This window comes from Chrysemys picta, chromosome 12 (assembly GCF_011386835.1).
Source record: "Chrysemys picta bellii isolate R12L10 chromosome 12, ASM1138683v2, whole genome shotgun sequence".
Classification (NCBI taxonomy): Eukaryota; Metazoa; Chordata; order Testudines; family Emydidae; genus Chrysemys; species Chrysemys picta.
The window spans coordinates 43,792,050-43,805,632 of NC_088802.1; the positions used below are offsets into that span (position 1 = coordinate 43,792,050).

Sequence of the window (13,583 nt, forward strand, 5' to 3'; positions counted from 1 at the left end):
TGGCATAGGGTGTATTAGTCAGACAAGGAGGTCCAGGCCCGCAGAGCATCACGGGGTAAGAGGAATTACACACAGCTCAGGAGTGGCTTGGTTAGGACTCCATGGAGCCTGTTTACATTCAGCCTTTTGTCCTTTCTGCTCCAGTGAAATGGTTGCTAAGCACGGTGATGCTTCCTCAAGTGGACACAGGTTCTTATGTTGGTTCGTGCCCAAGTGATGACTGTGATCATGCAGGGCTCTACGTTCAGTCATCTACATCAGTGTCTCTCAACGAGCGGCCCGTGGACGGGTGCCGGTCCCTGAGCTCTCCCTGACACAGCTTAGGAAGGCAGCAAGCCAGTCCCTGGTATCAAAAAGGTTGCGGAATACTGGTCCATGTAATACAGGCCCACTGCTACCAGGAGCGGAGGGAGCTTTGCATCCAGCAAAGGGTGCTGAGCACTTTGCAAGACTGATTCCCATCGATGTTCAGGGACATCTCAAGACAGAACTCCTGCCACGCCTCAAGATCGGGGAGGCTTGGTGTCTGCGGCGAGTCAGGGCAAGGCAGCACCGCAGCCCACAGCTGATTTGATTGGTGGAGGCAGGCAACTTGCTGAGCGTGGCCTGCATTACTTCACTTGGGAGGAAGATGAAGGATTTGGGCTGGAAGACATAAGAACGTCAGGCAGGCCTAGGGGGGGAAGAGCATGGCTGCACGAGGCTGGAGTGGGAGGAAGAAGATGTCTAAGGAATCCCCTGGGATCCATTTAGCCTCATGCTCCCTTGGTTCCTTTACCATTAACTGCAGAAGCAGCTCAAACCTCCGCTACACCATCCCATGCACCACTTGGTGTAAAAGCATCACTCAGGTCCAGATCCTTAAAGGTATTTAGATGGCTGGCTCCCACTGAAATCAACAGGAACTGGTCACCTAAATACCTTGGAGAATCTGGGCTTTAATAAATGCTCCATTATAAATTGGCCTTCACCCCAGAACCATCGTTTCTAGCCATGCCTCCTCCTAGTGGTAGGGAACGTACACACCATCTCTCCCTCCATCCCCAGTGCTGCGAGGCTCCAGGGAGAGGAGGCAGTGACGGGCGCAGCATTTCTAGTATGCTGAGTGCAGCGGGGCTCCCCAGCCGACTCCACCAGGCACACGGCGAAGCCCAGTCCTGGAGAACCCCATGGAGCATGGACTTGGGATCAGAACTCAGCTGGGCTGTTTTCCTTCCGAAAGGGAGAGTTGTTTCAGGGTTGTGTTGTCCCCTCATGCTACAAATTGGATTTTTCTGCTCTGACCTCTGCTGTTGGCAGCGCGAAACCTGCCAGTGCCAAGGAACAGAGTCATTAGTATAAGGACCAAAAATCCTCTGCCCTGGACTCTCTGCCATTATCTCTAGCTCGAAGCAGCTTGGATTCCTAACAGCCTCCACGGATGTTTTTCGAACCTACAGCTAGCAGAGGGCTGTCGCCTAGCGCCCCCTGCTGAAGCTGTGCGTGAGCACGCTCACCCCCACAGCACGCAGCTCTTCAACAATCATTCCTTGCCCCACTAGAGGGCCTCTCATGTGAGGTGCTCACAGCGTTTCACACATGAATTAAAGCAGGCAGCACCCTGGTGGCGCTCAGTGTCACCAGCCTCCACGTTACAGATGGCACTGCGTGAGTGACTTTCCCAAGGTCACACAGCAAGTCAGTGACAGAGCTGGAGAGATAACATGCCCCCCGCCCCAACTTCCCTGCGCTAACCTCTAGGCACCACTGCCTAAGCACCAGTTCCATTCTAGATGTGTTCAGACGTCCAGCGTAGTTTCTGTGTGTGTCAGTGCTGTCTCCACAGCCCATTCCACTGGGCCACAGGAATCCAGCTAATGGTCCTTTCCCCAGACGGCTTACCTAGAGTCTACCCTGGGCAACCACAGAAATCCAGCCCAGCAAACTAGACCATCCAGAAAGAATCCTTGGAAAGGAAAGAATCTGGACTGGATTTCTATAGCCACGTGGCTGAGGTTCTGCTCCACTGGCCAGCTGGGTGAGTTGTGAGACAACGCTGCATTGAGAACATTGCAGCATTTTGCAGCTCCAGCAGCAGATTGGTCGGCGCAGCCCAGCAAAGGGTCACATGGGGAAAGTCGTCTCTGTAAGCTGCTGCCTCATTGGAAACCATTCCTTTTTTAATATTGGTTCCCATGCCTCTAAATCTTTAATCGTCACCATGCAGTTGTCATTGACCCTGAAGGCAATTCATAAAACTCATTCCTAGAGTCATCTGTGTGAAATGCTGGTTCCAGAGAAAATAAACTCCCCCCCGCCCTTACTGCAAAAGTTCATTAGCAACAAAGAAATTGAAAAATAATAAAAAAACCCCACAAAATGAATCAAAGCGCTGAAAATGCAGGATGCTGTCTGGTACTGAAACCCTGAGGTACTGACAGTCACAGCCTTGGTTTAATCACCCTGCGTCAACGGGAGATGGGGTTTGTTAGTTAGCTACCCAGGAACCTCTTGATTCAACACCACACACACAGGGCAACACCAGCCCTGGAGCCAACAGCCCCAGCTGCAGCTTGCAAAGAGGAATCATGATACTTTTGGCCACCCAAGGTAGGTCTACAAGGGGAGGGGAGGCATGGGGGGAGGTGCATTCTTAATGCGGGTTAACTAACTCAGGTTAAAACGAGTGAAGACACAGGAATCCAGCTTTTAACTGGAGTTAGCAGCTTGAGGCTGGAGTTGAACCTGAGCTGCTAACCAGAGTCATCCCATCTTCACTGTTATTTTAACCCGAGTGAAGAATGCTTTATTTATTTATTTTGACACAATGAGGGCTGGTCTGCTCTGGGGGGCAGGGGGGAGATCGATCTAAGATACACAACTTCAGCTACGAGAATAGCGTAGCTGAAGTCTACGTATCTTAGATTGACTTACCTCGTGTCCTCACGGCGCAGGATAGACGGCCGCAGCTCCCCCGTCGACTCCGCTTCCGTCTCTCGCCCTGGTGGAGTTCCGGAGTCGACGGGGAGCGTGTTCGGGGATCAATTTATCGCGTCTAGATGAGACGCAATAAATCGATCCCTGATAGATCGATTACTACCTGCCGAGCCAGCGGGTAGTGAAGACGTACCCCTCAGGGCTGGTCCACACTAAGCCCCCAGTTCGAACTAAGATATTCATCTAGCTGAAGTTGCGTAACGTAGCTGAAGTCGAAGTATCTTAGTTCGAACTTAAAGGTACTTACCGCGGGTCCACACGTGGCAGGCAGCCTCCCCCGTTGACTCTGCCTACTCCTCTCGCGGAGCAGGATTACCGGTGTCGACGGCGAGCACTTCCGGGATCGATTTATCGCGTCTAGACAAGACGCGATAAATTGATCCCAGAAGATCGATTGCTTGCCGCCAAACCAGTGGGTAAGTATAGACGTACCCTCAGACTCCAGCAGAGGCAGAGAGAGGTGAGAGGTCATATTTGGTCAGTGTCAGAGCTGGGAATAAATCCCAGGAGTCCCTAGCATGCCAGCCCCTAGTTGTAATCATGGGAGTACACTTCCCTCCTAGTTTTGACAAGTTAAGGGGTAAAGCCAATACCTTTTTATTAACATTCTCTATAAACGATTTGTCTAGGGTCAAAAATCCATACCAACAACTCTTAAAGGGGATGAACATCTTTGATTCTTACAGCTACAGCACCTTGGACTGGGTTTCCAACAAACTCTTTAAACTAACTTTAATGAAAGAAATGTAATGAGAGAAAACAAAAGAAGGTTTGTGTTTCAACACAACAACAACAAATGCTTCCTTAGTTCTTGTCCCCTAATGCCCCTAGTCTACTTGCGCTACATTGATGACATCTTCATCATCTGGACCCATGGAAAAGAAGCCCTTGAGGAATTCTACCATGATTTCAATAATTTCCATCCCACCATCAACCTCAGCCTAGATCAATCCACACAAGCGGTCCATTTCCTGGACACTACTGTGCTAATAAGCAATGGTCACATAAATACCACCCTATACCGGAAACCTACTGACCGCTGCACTTACCTACATGCCTCCAGCTTCCATCCAGGACACACCACACGATCCATTGTCTACTGCCAAGATCTAAGATATAACCACATTTGCTCCAATCCCTCAGACAGAGACAAGCACCTACAAGATCTCTATCAAGCATTCTTAAAACTACAATACCCACCTGCTGAAGTGAAAAAACAGATTGACAGCGCCAGACGAGTACCCAGAAGTCACCTCCTACAAGACAGGCCCAACAAAGAATATAACAGAACACCACTAGCTGTCACCTTCAGCCCCCAACTAAAACCTCTCCAGCGCATCATCAAAGATCTACAACCTATCCTGAAAGATGATCCCTCACTCTCACAGATCTTGGGAGACAGACCTATCCTCGCTTACAGACAACCCCCCAACCTAAAGCAAATACTCACCAGCAATCAAACATCACTGAACAAAAACACTGACACAGGAACCTATCCTTGTAACAAAGCCGGATGCCAACTCTGTCCACATATCTATTCAAGTGACATCATCATAGGACCTAATCACATCAGCCATACCATCAGGGGCTCATTCACCTGCACATCTACCAATGTGATATATGCCATCATGTGCCAGCAATGCCCCTCTGCCATGTACATTGGCCAAAGCGGACAGTCTCTACGCAAAAGAATTAATGGACACAAATCTGATATCAGGAATCATAATACTCAAAAACCAGTGGGAAAACACTTTAACCTGTCTGGTCATTCAATGACAGACCTGCAGGTGGCTATCTTACAACAGAAAAACTTCAAAAACAGACTCCAACGAGAGACTGCTGAGCTGGAATTGATATGCAAACTAGATACAATCAACTCAGGATTGAATAAGGACTGGGAATGGCTGAGCCATTACAAACATTGAATCTATCTCCCCTTCTAAGTATTCTCACACTTCTTATCAAACTGTCTGTACTGGGCTATCTTGATTATCACTTCAAAAGTTTTTTTTCCCTCTTACTTAATTGGCCTCTCAGAGTTGGTAAGACAACTCCCACCTATTCATGCTCTCTGTATGTGTGCATATATATCTCCTCAATATATGTTCCATTCTATGCATCCAAAGAAGTGGGCTGTAGCCCACGAAAGCTTATGCTCTAATAAATTTGTTAGTCTCTAAGGTGCCACAAGTACTCCTGTTCTTTTTGCAGATACAGACTAACACGGCTGCTACTCTGAAACCTGTGTTTCAATTAAAACTCACTGGACAATTCAGAAGGTACGAGCTGACCTTGGACAAATATTGAAATTTCTATCAAGTATGCTGCTTAAGTGATCTAAGGGTTTATTTGCATACAAAAAAAAAAAAAAAACCTAATTAAAGCACTGCTTGGAAAAGTCAGACTCCCTGTCCATGCATACAGATGCCATTTGAGCCAAAGGCAGGTTGACACTGCAGTAGTTTCACAAGCACTGGGGACCATAGGCCTCTGAGCAGTTCTTAGAATAAGCTCATGTTAGACCATCTTTTATCACAGAGACCCTGGGAGAGTTTCAGAGTCAGCATGGTCTCCAAAAAAGGGCTGTGATAATATCCTTTTCCTATGGACCCTGGGACCAAGGCATCTGCGCATTAGACTGAAATGTCTGTTCCGCGGGCAGGAGATGTTGAGAGGGGCTTGGCAGTGATGAGCTAAAGCACAGTAGAACGCTTGTAGCTGAAAACCACAGTTACCAACTTTCACATGGTAAACAAGCACCCCGGCTTTCACAATAAGCCAGAAATCAAGCCAATCCCTAAGAACCCCAACACTCTATGTGACTAGATCCCCCCGGTGTGCAGTCTGGGACTGTGGTGGGCCCACTGTGCACCCCTGACACTCCCCCCGCCCCGCCCCATGCTTGCTGGGAGCCAATCAAAAAAAAGAGGCAACAAGCAACAAGACACAAGCCAAACAAGCTACAAGCAACTCAAGCCAATTAAGCCAAAACCAAGCCCAATTTCTGTGTTTTTTCCACGGGTTTGGCATGTCTGCTGAAAACCTCTTGGCATGGAGGAGGAAATGTGCATTATTCGTATATCGCTGCACAGAACTATTCTATGGTTACAGCAGGAGGCAGGACTCCTGGGTTCTTTTCACAGCTCTGCCACTGATTTGCTGTGAAGCCTTGGCTAACAATGTGCTGGAACCTGGCCTATTGGCTGCTCTCTAGATTGAGAGCCCTTCAGGGCAGGGGCCAGCTTTTTATTCTGTCTGTACCATGCCTAGCACAATGGTCTCCTGATCCATGACTAGGGCGCCTATGTGCAGCCATCATATAGAGAATTAAGAAGAATAAAACACCACCTCTTGGCTGGAGAGAGGAGAACGCTGCCAGGATGGTGCTGGAGCACTCATCTCCCGAGTCAGTGTTCCTCGGGACTAAGACGGAAGAAGCAGAAAGTAAAACAGTAGCGGGGAGGACAAGGGTAACACGGATTTCAGATTTCTATTCAATACAAATGCGGTGGTTGGATAGTAAGTGGCCCTGCCACATAAACAGAAACGTGCTGAGGCACAGAAGGTATGATCTAGAAGGAAATAGGGCTGAAAGAGGTAGCAAAGAATGAGTGGGGAGCTGTCGGGAGCTGGAAGCCATCAGAATGACCGTGGCAAATTGCATCTATTTGGGGAAGCTGGCCAGCTGCGTGAATAGGAAGCTGGCCTACACCCGCCAGGATTTCTCTCTGTGCCATTATGAGTTCACAGATACGAGGCACTTACCATTGCTCCCCAACAACAGTAAACCTCGATGGAGCTGATGCTGTTGTAGATGGCACCTGGAATGAAAGTTAAGGGGAGGGCCTTCAGCGGGAGCCGTCTGGTATATCCTGAACAACCCAACACCGCATCGTGAGCTCTGCACAAGAACTGGAAGGCCTCACTCCCACCTCAACTCTGCTGCTGGCTGAAGTATCATTTCATCTCTCTTTAGCGTGAAGTGGGGCTAAGTCCTTAACTGCCTCACATGGGAGCTGGCAGAACGAATATGCTTTGCAGAGGGCTTTGAAGATGGCAAGAGCTACTGTCAGCCTCTATCAATTTCCATTGCTATCAGACTAGGCTTGTTTAGGAAATCATCTCCTTTCCCTTGCGACTCTGATTGTACCTACAGATCCCTTTGAAACCTCCAACCCCTCTACTTCTCTTTCATCTCCTCTTCCAAAGCTCCAACTCTGAAGAGCAGTAAAGTCCTGGCATAGTGCTACCGTTAACCACCTGGCATTGGCTGTCAGCTACCTTCGGTCTTCACCTGTCCCCTCTAATTAACTTTTATCCCTCCGGCCTTCAATGGAGGAGGCTCCGGCAGGTTTTTGTTATTCATAGGGAATGAGAGCTTTAGTGGAGAAGATTCTTGAGAACTTGCTAAGCTGGTGCTAACCAAAGGAAACAGGTTTGTGTGACAAGGCACTAGTTCTGCTAGGAGGAAGTAGCATTCTAGCATTTTTCAGGCACTGCAGAACGGCCCTTGTGTCCTCCCCCCTTACACCCTCTGCATTCATCCAACTGCTAAGGTCTTGCCTTGGCCAGGATAATGGCCAATGTCACAGGTAATAAATGCAGAGTCCAGCTGTGCTGGCTTCCAGCTAACAATCCAGCCTTTTGGACTGTTCACCGACCACTGAGAATACTCCTTGTGCCAAGTAGCTTGGAAGTTAAAATGAATCATGCATCTGTGTGAAATGTATCGTAAAAAACAGTCTCCAAGGCCAGCTCTGAAAAACGATAAATGCTTCTGGAGCGGCGGCCGGCTTGCAAGCGGCTGGGTTAGAACAGGACCATCTGTACCTAAGCCATGAGCCGGAACATCCAAGCACAGGAACAGAGTGAGGGTGCAAGCAGCTGTATATCTGTGACTGGCATGAAATACTCCGTCAACAAAAGACGCTTACAGGTCATCGCAGACTGTCTGATTAGGGTTATACCATAGGGGATTACAGCCAAAGGAAGGAGGCATTATCAGACCTGCTAAAATGAAGGAGGGGGGGAGAAACAGTTATGGGAAATGAAGCTTATAATCTCTAGGCCACTGGTTCTAATCTAGTCCTGGTTAGTAGGGGCTGTAAGTCATTTGAACGTAGCATCTGTTCAGTAGCCTATGTGAAATGGCTTGGTCTCATGGTTGTTGCTATAGTAGAGAAGCATCCACATCACAAACACTGCCACAACTGGCATCTTCTACAGAGAAGCCAAAGATTAAATGGCCATGGAGACTAAAATACCCTCTGATAGTGGTTTCCCCAGCTCAGGGCTGAGGCAGATTTGATGGTCCACAGGAATGAAGCTTGCACTGCTGCTGATGCCCATGCCATAGCTACATGGTGGAAAGAGGACTTCACACTCCGAGGCTGTCTAAGTAGCACACAGCATTACATTTATTAAAAAGGTAACATTGTCTCAAGCCCATTTGATACTTCAACCTCCCTCCCGCCTCCTCCCATGTTGTTGTTGCTCTTTGAAGCGTGGCAGAAGATTGAATCCATCCCCAATGCCACTTTGATTTTAGATTTACAGTCCAGCCAAAAAATCCTCCACTGTCTGTTGAGTCCTTAGAGAGAATCAGGGGGGGGAGAAAGTGTTTATTTCCATCATAAAGATGTGTTCTAATATTTTCAGATAAATCAAGCTGGGTTTTATGACGCTAATAAATTTGCCAGCAGAAACATCATTTGCTGCCAGAGGCGGTGGAATGATTCAATTTGTTTAGTTTTAAGCGTAAGGGAATGTAATTGAGAAGGGTAAAGTACAGATGTTTTAATTGAGTTTTCAGAGAACATCTAGAGATGCAGGAGGCTAATAAATAGGGACAGACTAGGGCTTCAATTACTCTCTGAGCTGTCACAACCGCCCCTGCCCTCTTTGTCTGCCACCTCCCCGCCTTCTGCTGCTCCCACGGACTGATTAGAAGTAGTGCCACCACCAGGAGAAACCATTTCTTACGCACACAGGAAAAGACCAAACCAAGAGAGATGCAGAATGTGTTTTATTTGTATGCCTTTTGGAGAAATTATACACTGGGACAAGCGGAGTACGGCACGGTGAGGATCCAAATAACCCACTGTCATAATAGCCATTTAAAAATCTCATTCTTAAACCAGACAGGAGACGAGTTATCATGCCACACCAAGCCAGTACAGCAACTGGACCCCTTCTGCCCCCTGCCGGCTCTGCATCTAATGAGATGGGCAAGGACCTAGTGGAGATATTTGCTCTGGCTTGATCCATCCAACTCCCCGTTTTCCTTCAACTTTTTGAGGCATTTCTCGTTTCACATTTTAAATGGAAAATGTTCTGCCCTCCTTCCTCACTGGGGAGTTTCTCCCATTAGGAGGGTTGATTCTTTCACCGATCGAGGATGGCAGGTGTCTGGAAAATCTCTCCGATGTTGCTTTTCATGCGTAGATAGGAGAGAGTGTTCCCTGGTGGGGCGCCAGGCAAGACACCCATTCTACAATGAGCCAGACATCCCTCACTGCTGAGCTACATCTCAGATCACAGCTGTTCACAGGGATCCCACGGAAACCACCCTTGTGCAACGTTCCAAAGGAAGCTTCTCACGAGGGGAGTTAATCTAAGCCTGAGAAGAAAAGGCACATTGTAATTGAAGTCCATTAAAACCAATTCTGCCTGTCAGAAGGCAGAGAGCTGTGGAATCTCAGGTGCCCATGCAAGGAGGGGTTAGTGGGAAAAAGGGAGGCAGTACCATGGTCAGACCTTTTTGGGCTGGAAGGGGAAATTTCCTGGTGGTGGGAGAGTCACTGCGCTTGCCAGGAGATCATGAACCAAGCTATGCTGCCTCAGGCCCAGTTCCCAGGCTCCGGGCCAGCAGCTTCTGCACACGATATGGAGCTTGATGTTCGCAGCTGCACCAAGGTGCAGACTGGCTCACTCTCAGAGCCGAGGTCTGCTAGCAACTCTGCTCCCTGATCTGGACAGGCCAAGGCTGGGCGAGCGAGGGAAAAGGACAGCAGGGTCTTTGAGCATTCGGCAGCCATGGAGCAGAGAAGGAATAAACGGCTGATTAAAGTTGCCTGTTAGCTTCTGGACACTTGGGGATGTGGTCTGGTTTGGTGCTGTCAGTGGGACACAAGGTGAGAAAATCAGCTCACTGCTTTGAGGGATTGAGATGGATAGAAAGACCCTCGAAGCCTGTTACCAAAGGGAGCCTTGTGCCATGTAGCATTTCCATCCATTCTAAGGTCCTTCACAGGCTCATTTCTTTACTGCAAATGTGCAAAACCTATTCCTACCAGTGCCTGCCCCTGTGCTGTACAAGAACAGAAGGGCCCAGTGTGCCCTGCCACAGTGTCTGCGATCTGTCCCATTCCTGGCTGTCCTTCATAACAGCCGTGAGAAGGAGCAACAGAAGGAAGCGGGTGCAAACTCCTGCACTAGTCCCAGCAGGTGGCTCCGAGCTCAGCTGTACTACGGATTTGCCCTCCAAACTGCATCTGTGCTTTTGTTCTCCCTACCCCAGAACAGAGTGTCTGGCTTAGCAATTCACTCACACAGCCCACTCCGTACCCTGGCACCAAAAAAGCCAAATCAGCTTCCTCGTAGCACTTAGGGCCGTGTAGATAGCTGAGTGATGCACCAGCAAGGGCTGCCAAATCCTGTTTATGATCGGGAGGAGAGGGGATGTTAGGTTTATTATGCTGGAACCAACTCCCCTCCACCCAACTGGCACATCCTGGTTTACACAACGTTCAAGGACATCTTCACATCGCTTAAGGGGGTGAGGGGTTCCCCCCCCAGCTTTTTGAAGAAAGCTGCTTTTGCACAGCCCCTGCCACCTGAATGTTTCCATGGCAGGAAGTGCTTCATGTCCCGTAGAAACCTGAAACTTGTATTAAAAAGAAAGCTTGATTAAAAAAAGAAAAAGACGGCACGCCCAAGCTCACCGTTGGTGAAAAGTGACATTTAATATAGCAGTAGCACTGGGAGCAAGGATATATAATGCCAGAGACTGGCAGCTGTCTTTGAACCTGGCTTAATCACAGGGGGGGAAAATGTCTTAAAATATTTAAGGTAAAACGTTTAACATTAAAAGTTCTGCCTCCTGTTATTAAAGCCTTTATTTTATGACCTTTGACCCTGGGCCCTCAGATTGCTAGAGTAATAAACGTGTCACTTTGCAATAAGAGAGTTAGCAGCCCCAACAGCACAGATTTAATCAAAGACTGTCGGTGACCAATACAATAGACAGTTCTCATGCAAGAAGAGAAGTGTCTCAGTCCGTAAGCTGGGGTAAGGTGTGCTAAGCGGAATTTTTGGAGGGTGGACGATTCTTTAACTCTGTCTTGAACAGATGCAAGAAAAATTCTTAACCCTAGGCAGAGGGAGAAGTTAGAAGCAGGATAATAGTGTTATGGACCATTTCCAGAGCATCTTCCATGTTTTTCCTCTCTCTGCTTATACTTCTGAGCTCCATTTCTGAAGTGAGACAGGCACAGTAAGTGGGGCAGTGCTGAATTCTCCAGCTGGCACTACATTCTCCCCTGAGTTAACACCCAGCTTGTTTCAAAGCTAATTACCCAGAGCAAGAGACTGGAAATGTCAGTATGCCCAGCAAGTGCTCGAGGGTCTAATGCATGTCACCGACAGGTAATTAGCACCTCCCAAGGCCACACAGATCCTGACTGCTGTGGCCATAGTCTGCCCTGCTGCTCCAGCACTTGTGAGATCTGTTCTGACAGTTGAGGCCACTTAGCAGCACCAAAGAGCTAACGAAGTGAGGAAGAGACTGGGATCCAGAGCCTCACAGAATGGGTTTGCCTTGGGAGGGAGAGTTAAGGCAACCAAAAAAAAGTGGCTGGAGCAGAACTCCAGGACAAGGGTTGGTGTAATCTTACCAAATAGGCAAATGAGCTAATCCAGACCCATTGAATCCCCCCGTTCTACCCCATAGACCACACAGCAAATAAAACAAAGGCCAATGTTTTCTGAAAAGGTAGTAACAGAAATGGAGAAACCGTGAGAAAGATTTGTAACAGGACCAGTCATAGTAACCACACAGAAGCCCATTGCTTTCTATAGTCTTCTGACCCATCCTCCAGACATGCCACCAGTTGTCATCCCTAGTTAACCGGCTCCCTCACCGTGCACCTGAAATTCTTTAACAGAACCAAAAAAGTCTGCTACTTCCTTGGTGAGGGGTAAGTGGATCACTCCAGAGAACTGCTGTTGGATTGTATTAGCAGCTATAACAGTTCCCTGTCTCTGGCAGATATTTGTCCAGCTCTCATGGGGAGCAGATGCAGGCCAGACAGCCTTCCATGTGCCGAAACCTGCAGCACCATAAGGAGGCTGCTCCTGGACAGCGAGGAAGATGCTCTGTAATGGAGCGTCCTCAACTCAAGGCAGAAATGGTCAGACACTGTATAACCACGGAGGCCTTCTGAGAGCTCCCCACCCTGGCTTTGCATGATCAGTTTGAGAACCAGAATCAAAAGGAGGTTGAGCAAGTTACATCAGCACCCAAGGTGAAGAGGGGATAAAAAGTTCTCACGTCCAGATCAAACCTGCATCAACAAGCCGATTGCTTGCGAAGAGCAGGCTGTTGGGTTTTTGTTAACTGAGTCTGAAACAGGAGTTGAAATCCTGGAATCTCCCCCAGAGCCCTGGATGAAGAGTGCTGCTGCCCCATCATCAGAGCTTTGTCTCACTCAGGATGATATTTGCAGTCACAAACACAAAGCAGAAAAGACTCCAGAGCAGCACAAACCAGATCCAGAAGATGTGCCGGAAAGGGGACAGATGGTTATTGACTGTGCCACTGCCGAAGACCAGCTGAGTGTCCTTCCGACTACAGTAGGCCAAGAAAGCTGGGATGATGTACTGGATCCCATTGCCAGCATAGGCTCCCGTGATGCCCACCAGGGACTCCAAATCATGTGTGCAGACAGCCACCAGCACAGGGGGAATCAGAGTGATTGCTGGAAAGACAATCCTATCCACCACCCATGGGTACGTCCCACCTTCCCGGTGGAAGAGGGTCTTCCAGTTGTTCCGCAGGGTCACAGCGATGATCGGGAAGTTAGTGCTGATCGTGAAAACAGGAAAGAGGCCCAGGAAGTAACGAATGAAGGCGATGTTGGTGATGTTACTGTTGGTGAAATTGAGCGTGTACATGTCCATGAGGGTCTCATTGCGGAAGCAGTAGATGGCCGTGAAGGACAGGAGGCTGTAGAAACCCAATATTAAAATGTAATCCAGCAGCACTAGCTTGTTTACATGCTGCTTCTTGGAGATTGGAGTGATGAGGGACGGCAGTGAGTGCTGGCACATGAAGGAGTAGACACACACCCCAAAGAGATTGGGGATCCCCGAGAGCTGCGCCAGAGGTGGGTGACCTTCCCCTTCACCCTTGCCGATGTGGATGAGGGCCAAAATAATCATGATGACAAAAGCTGCAAAACAAGAGAGAGAGAGTATGGTAAGTCATGCCAGCGTCCAGGCTCCCAAACACAGCTCTCCTCAGCAGCACAATCTCTGCACTAGATCTCGCTACACGTCTCCAGCTTAGGAGATAAGGAAAACCACTTCCCTGTGGAGAATGTGGCACT

At 48.6% G+C, this 13,583-nt stretch overlaps 1 protein-coding gene across 5 annotated transcripts in view; it reads right to left on the minus strand.

Moving 5' to 3' along the window:
- Positions 1 to 8,986: 8,986 nt before the first annotated feature.
- TMEM104 (transmembrane protein 104) overlaps positions 8,987 to 13,583 on the minus strand; it is a 67,669-nt gene continuing 63,072 nt past the window's right edge. For 4 of the 5 annotated variants that reach the window (XM_065562779.1, XM_065562778.1, XM_065562780.1 and 1 more), the window contains exon 10: positions 8,987 to 13,427. In XM_065562779.1, the coding sequence (XP_065418851.1) occupies positions 12,667 to 13,427 (761 nt within the window). In that variant the 3' untranslated portion in view covers positions 8,987 to 12,666. The remainder of the gene's footprint in view (positions 13,428 to 13,583) is intronic. The other variant, XM_005297446.4, reaches the window with a different exon arrangement.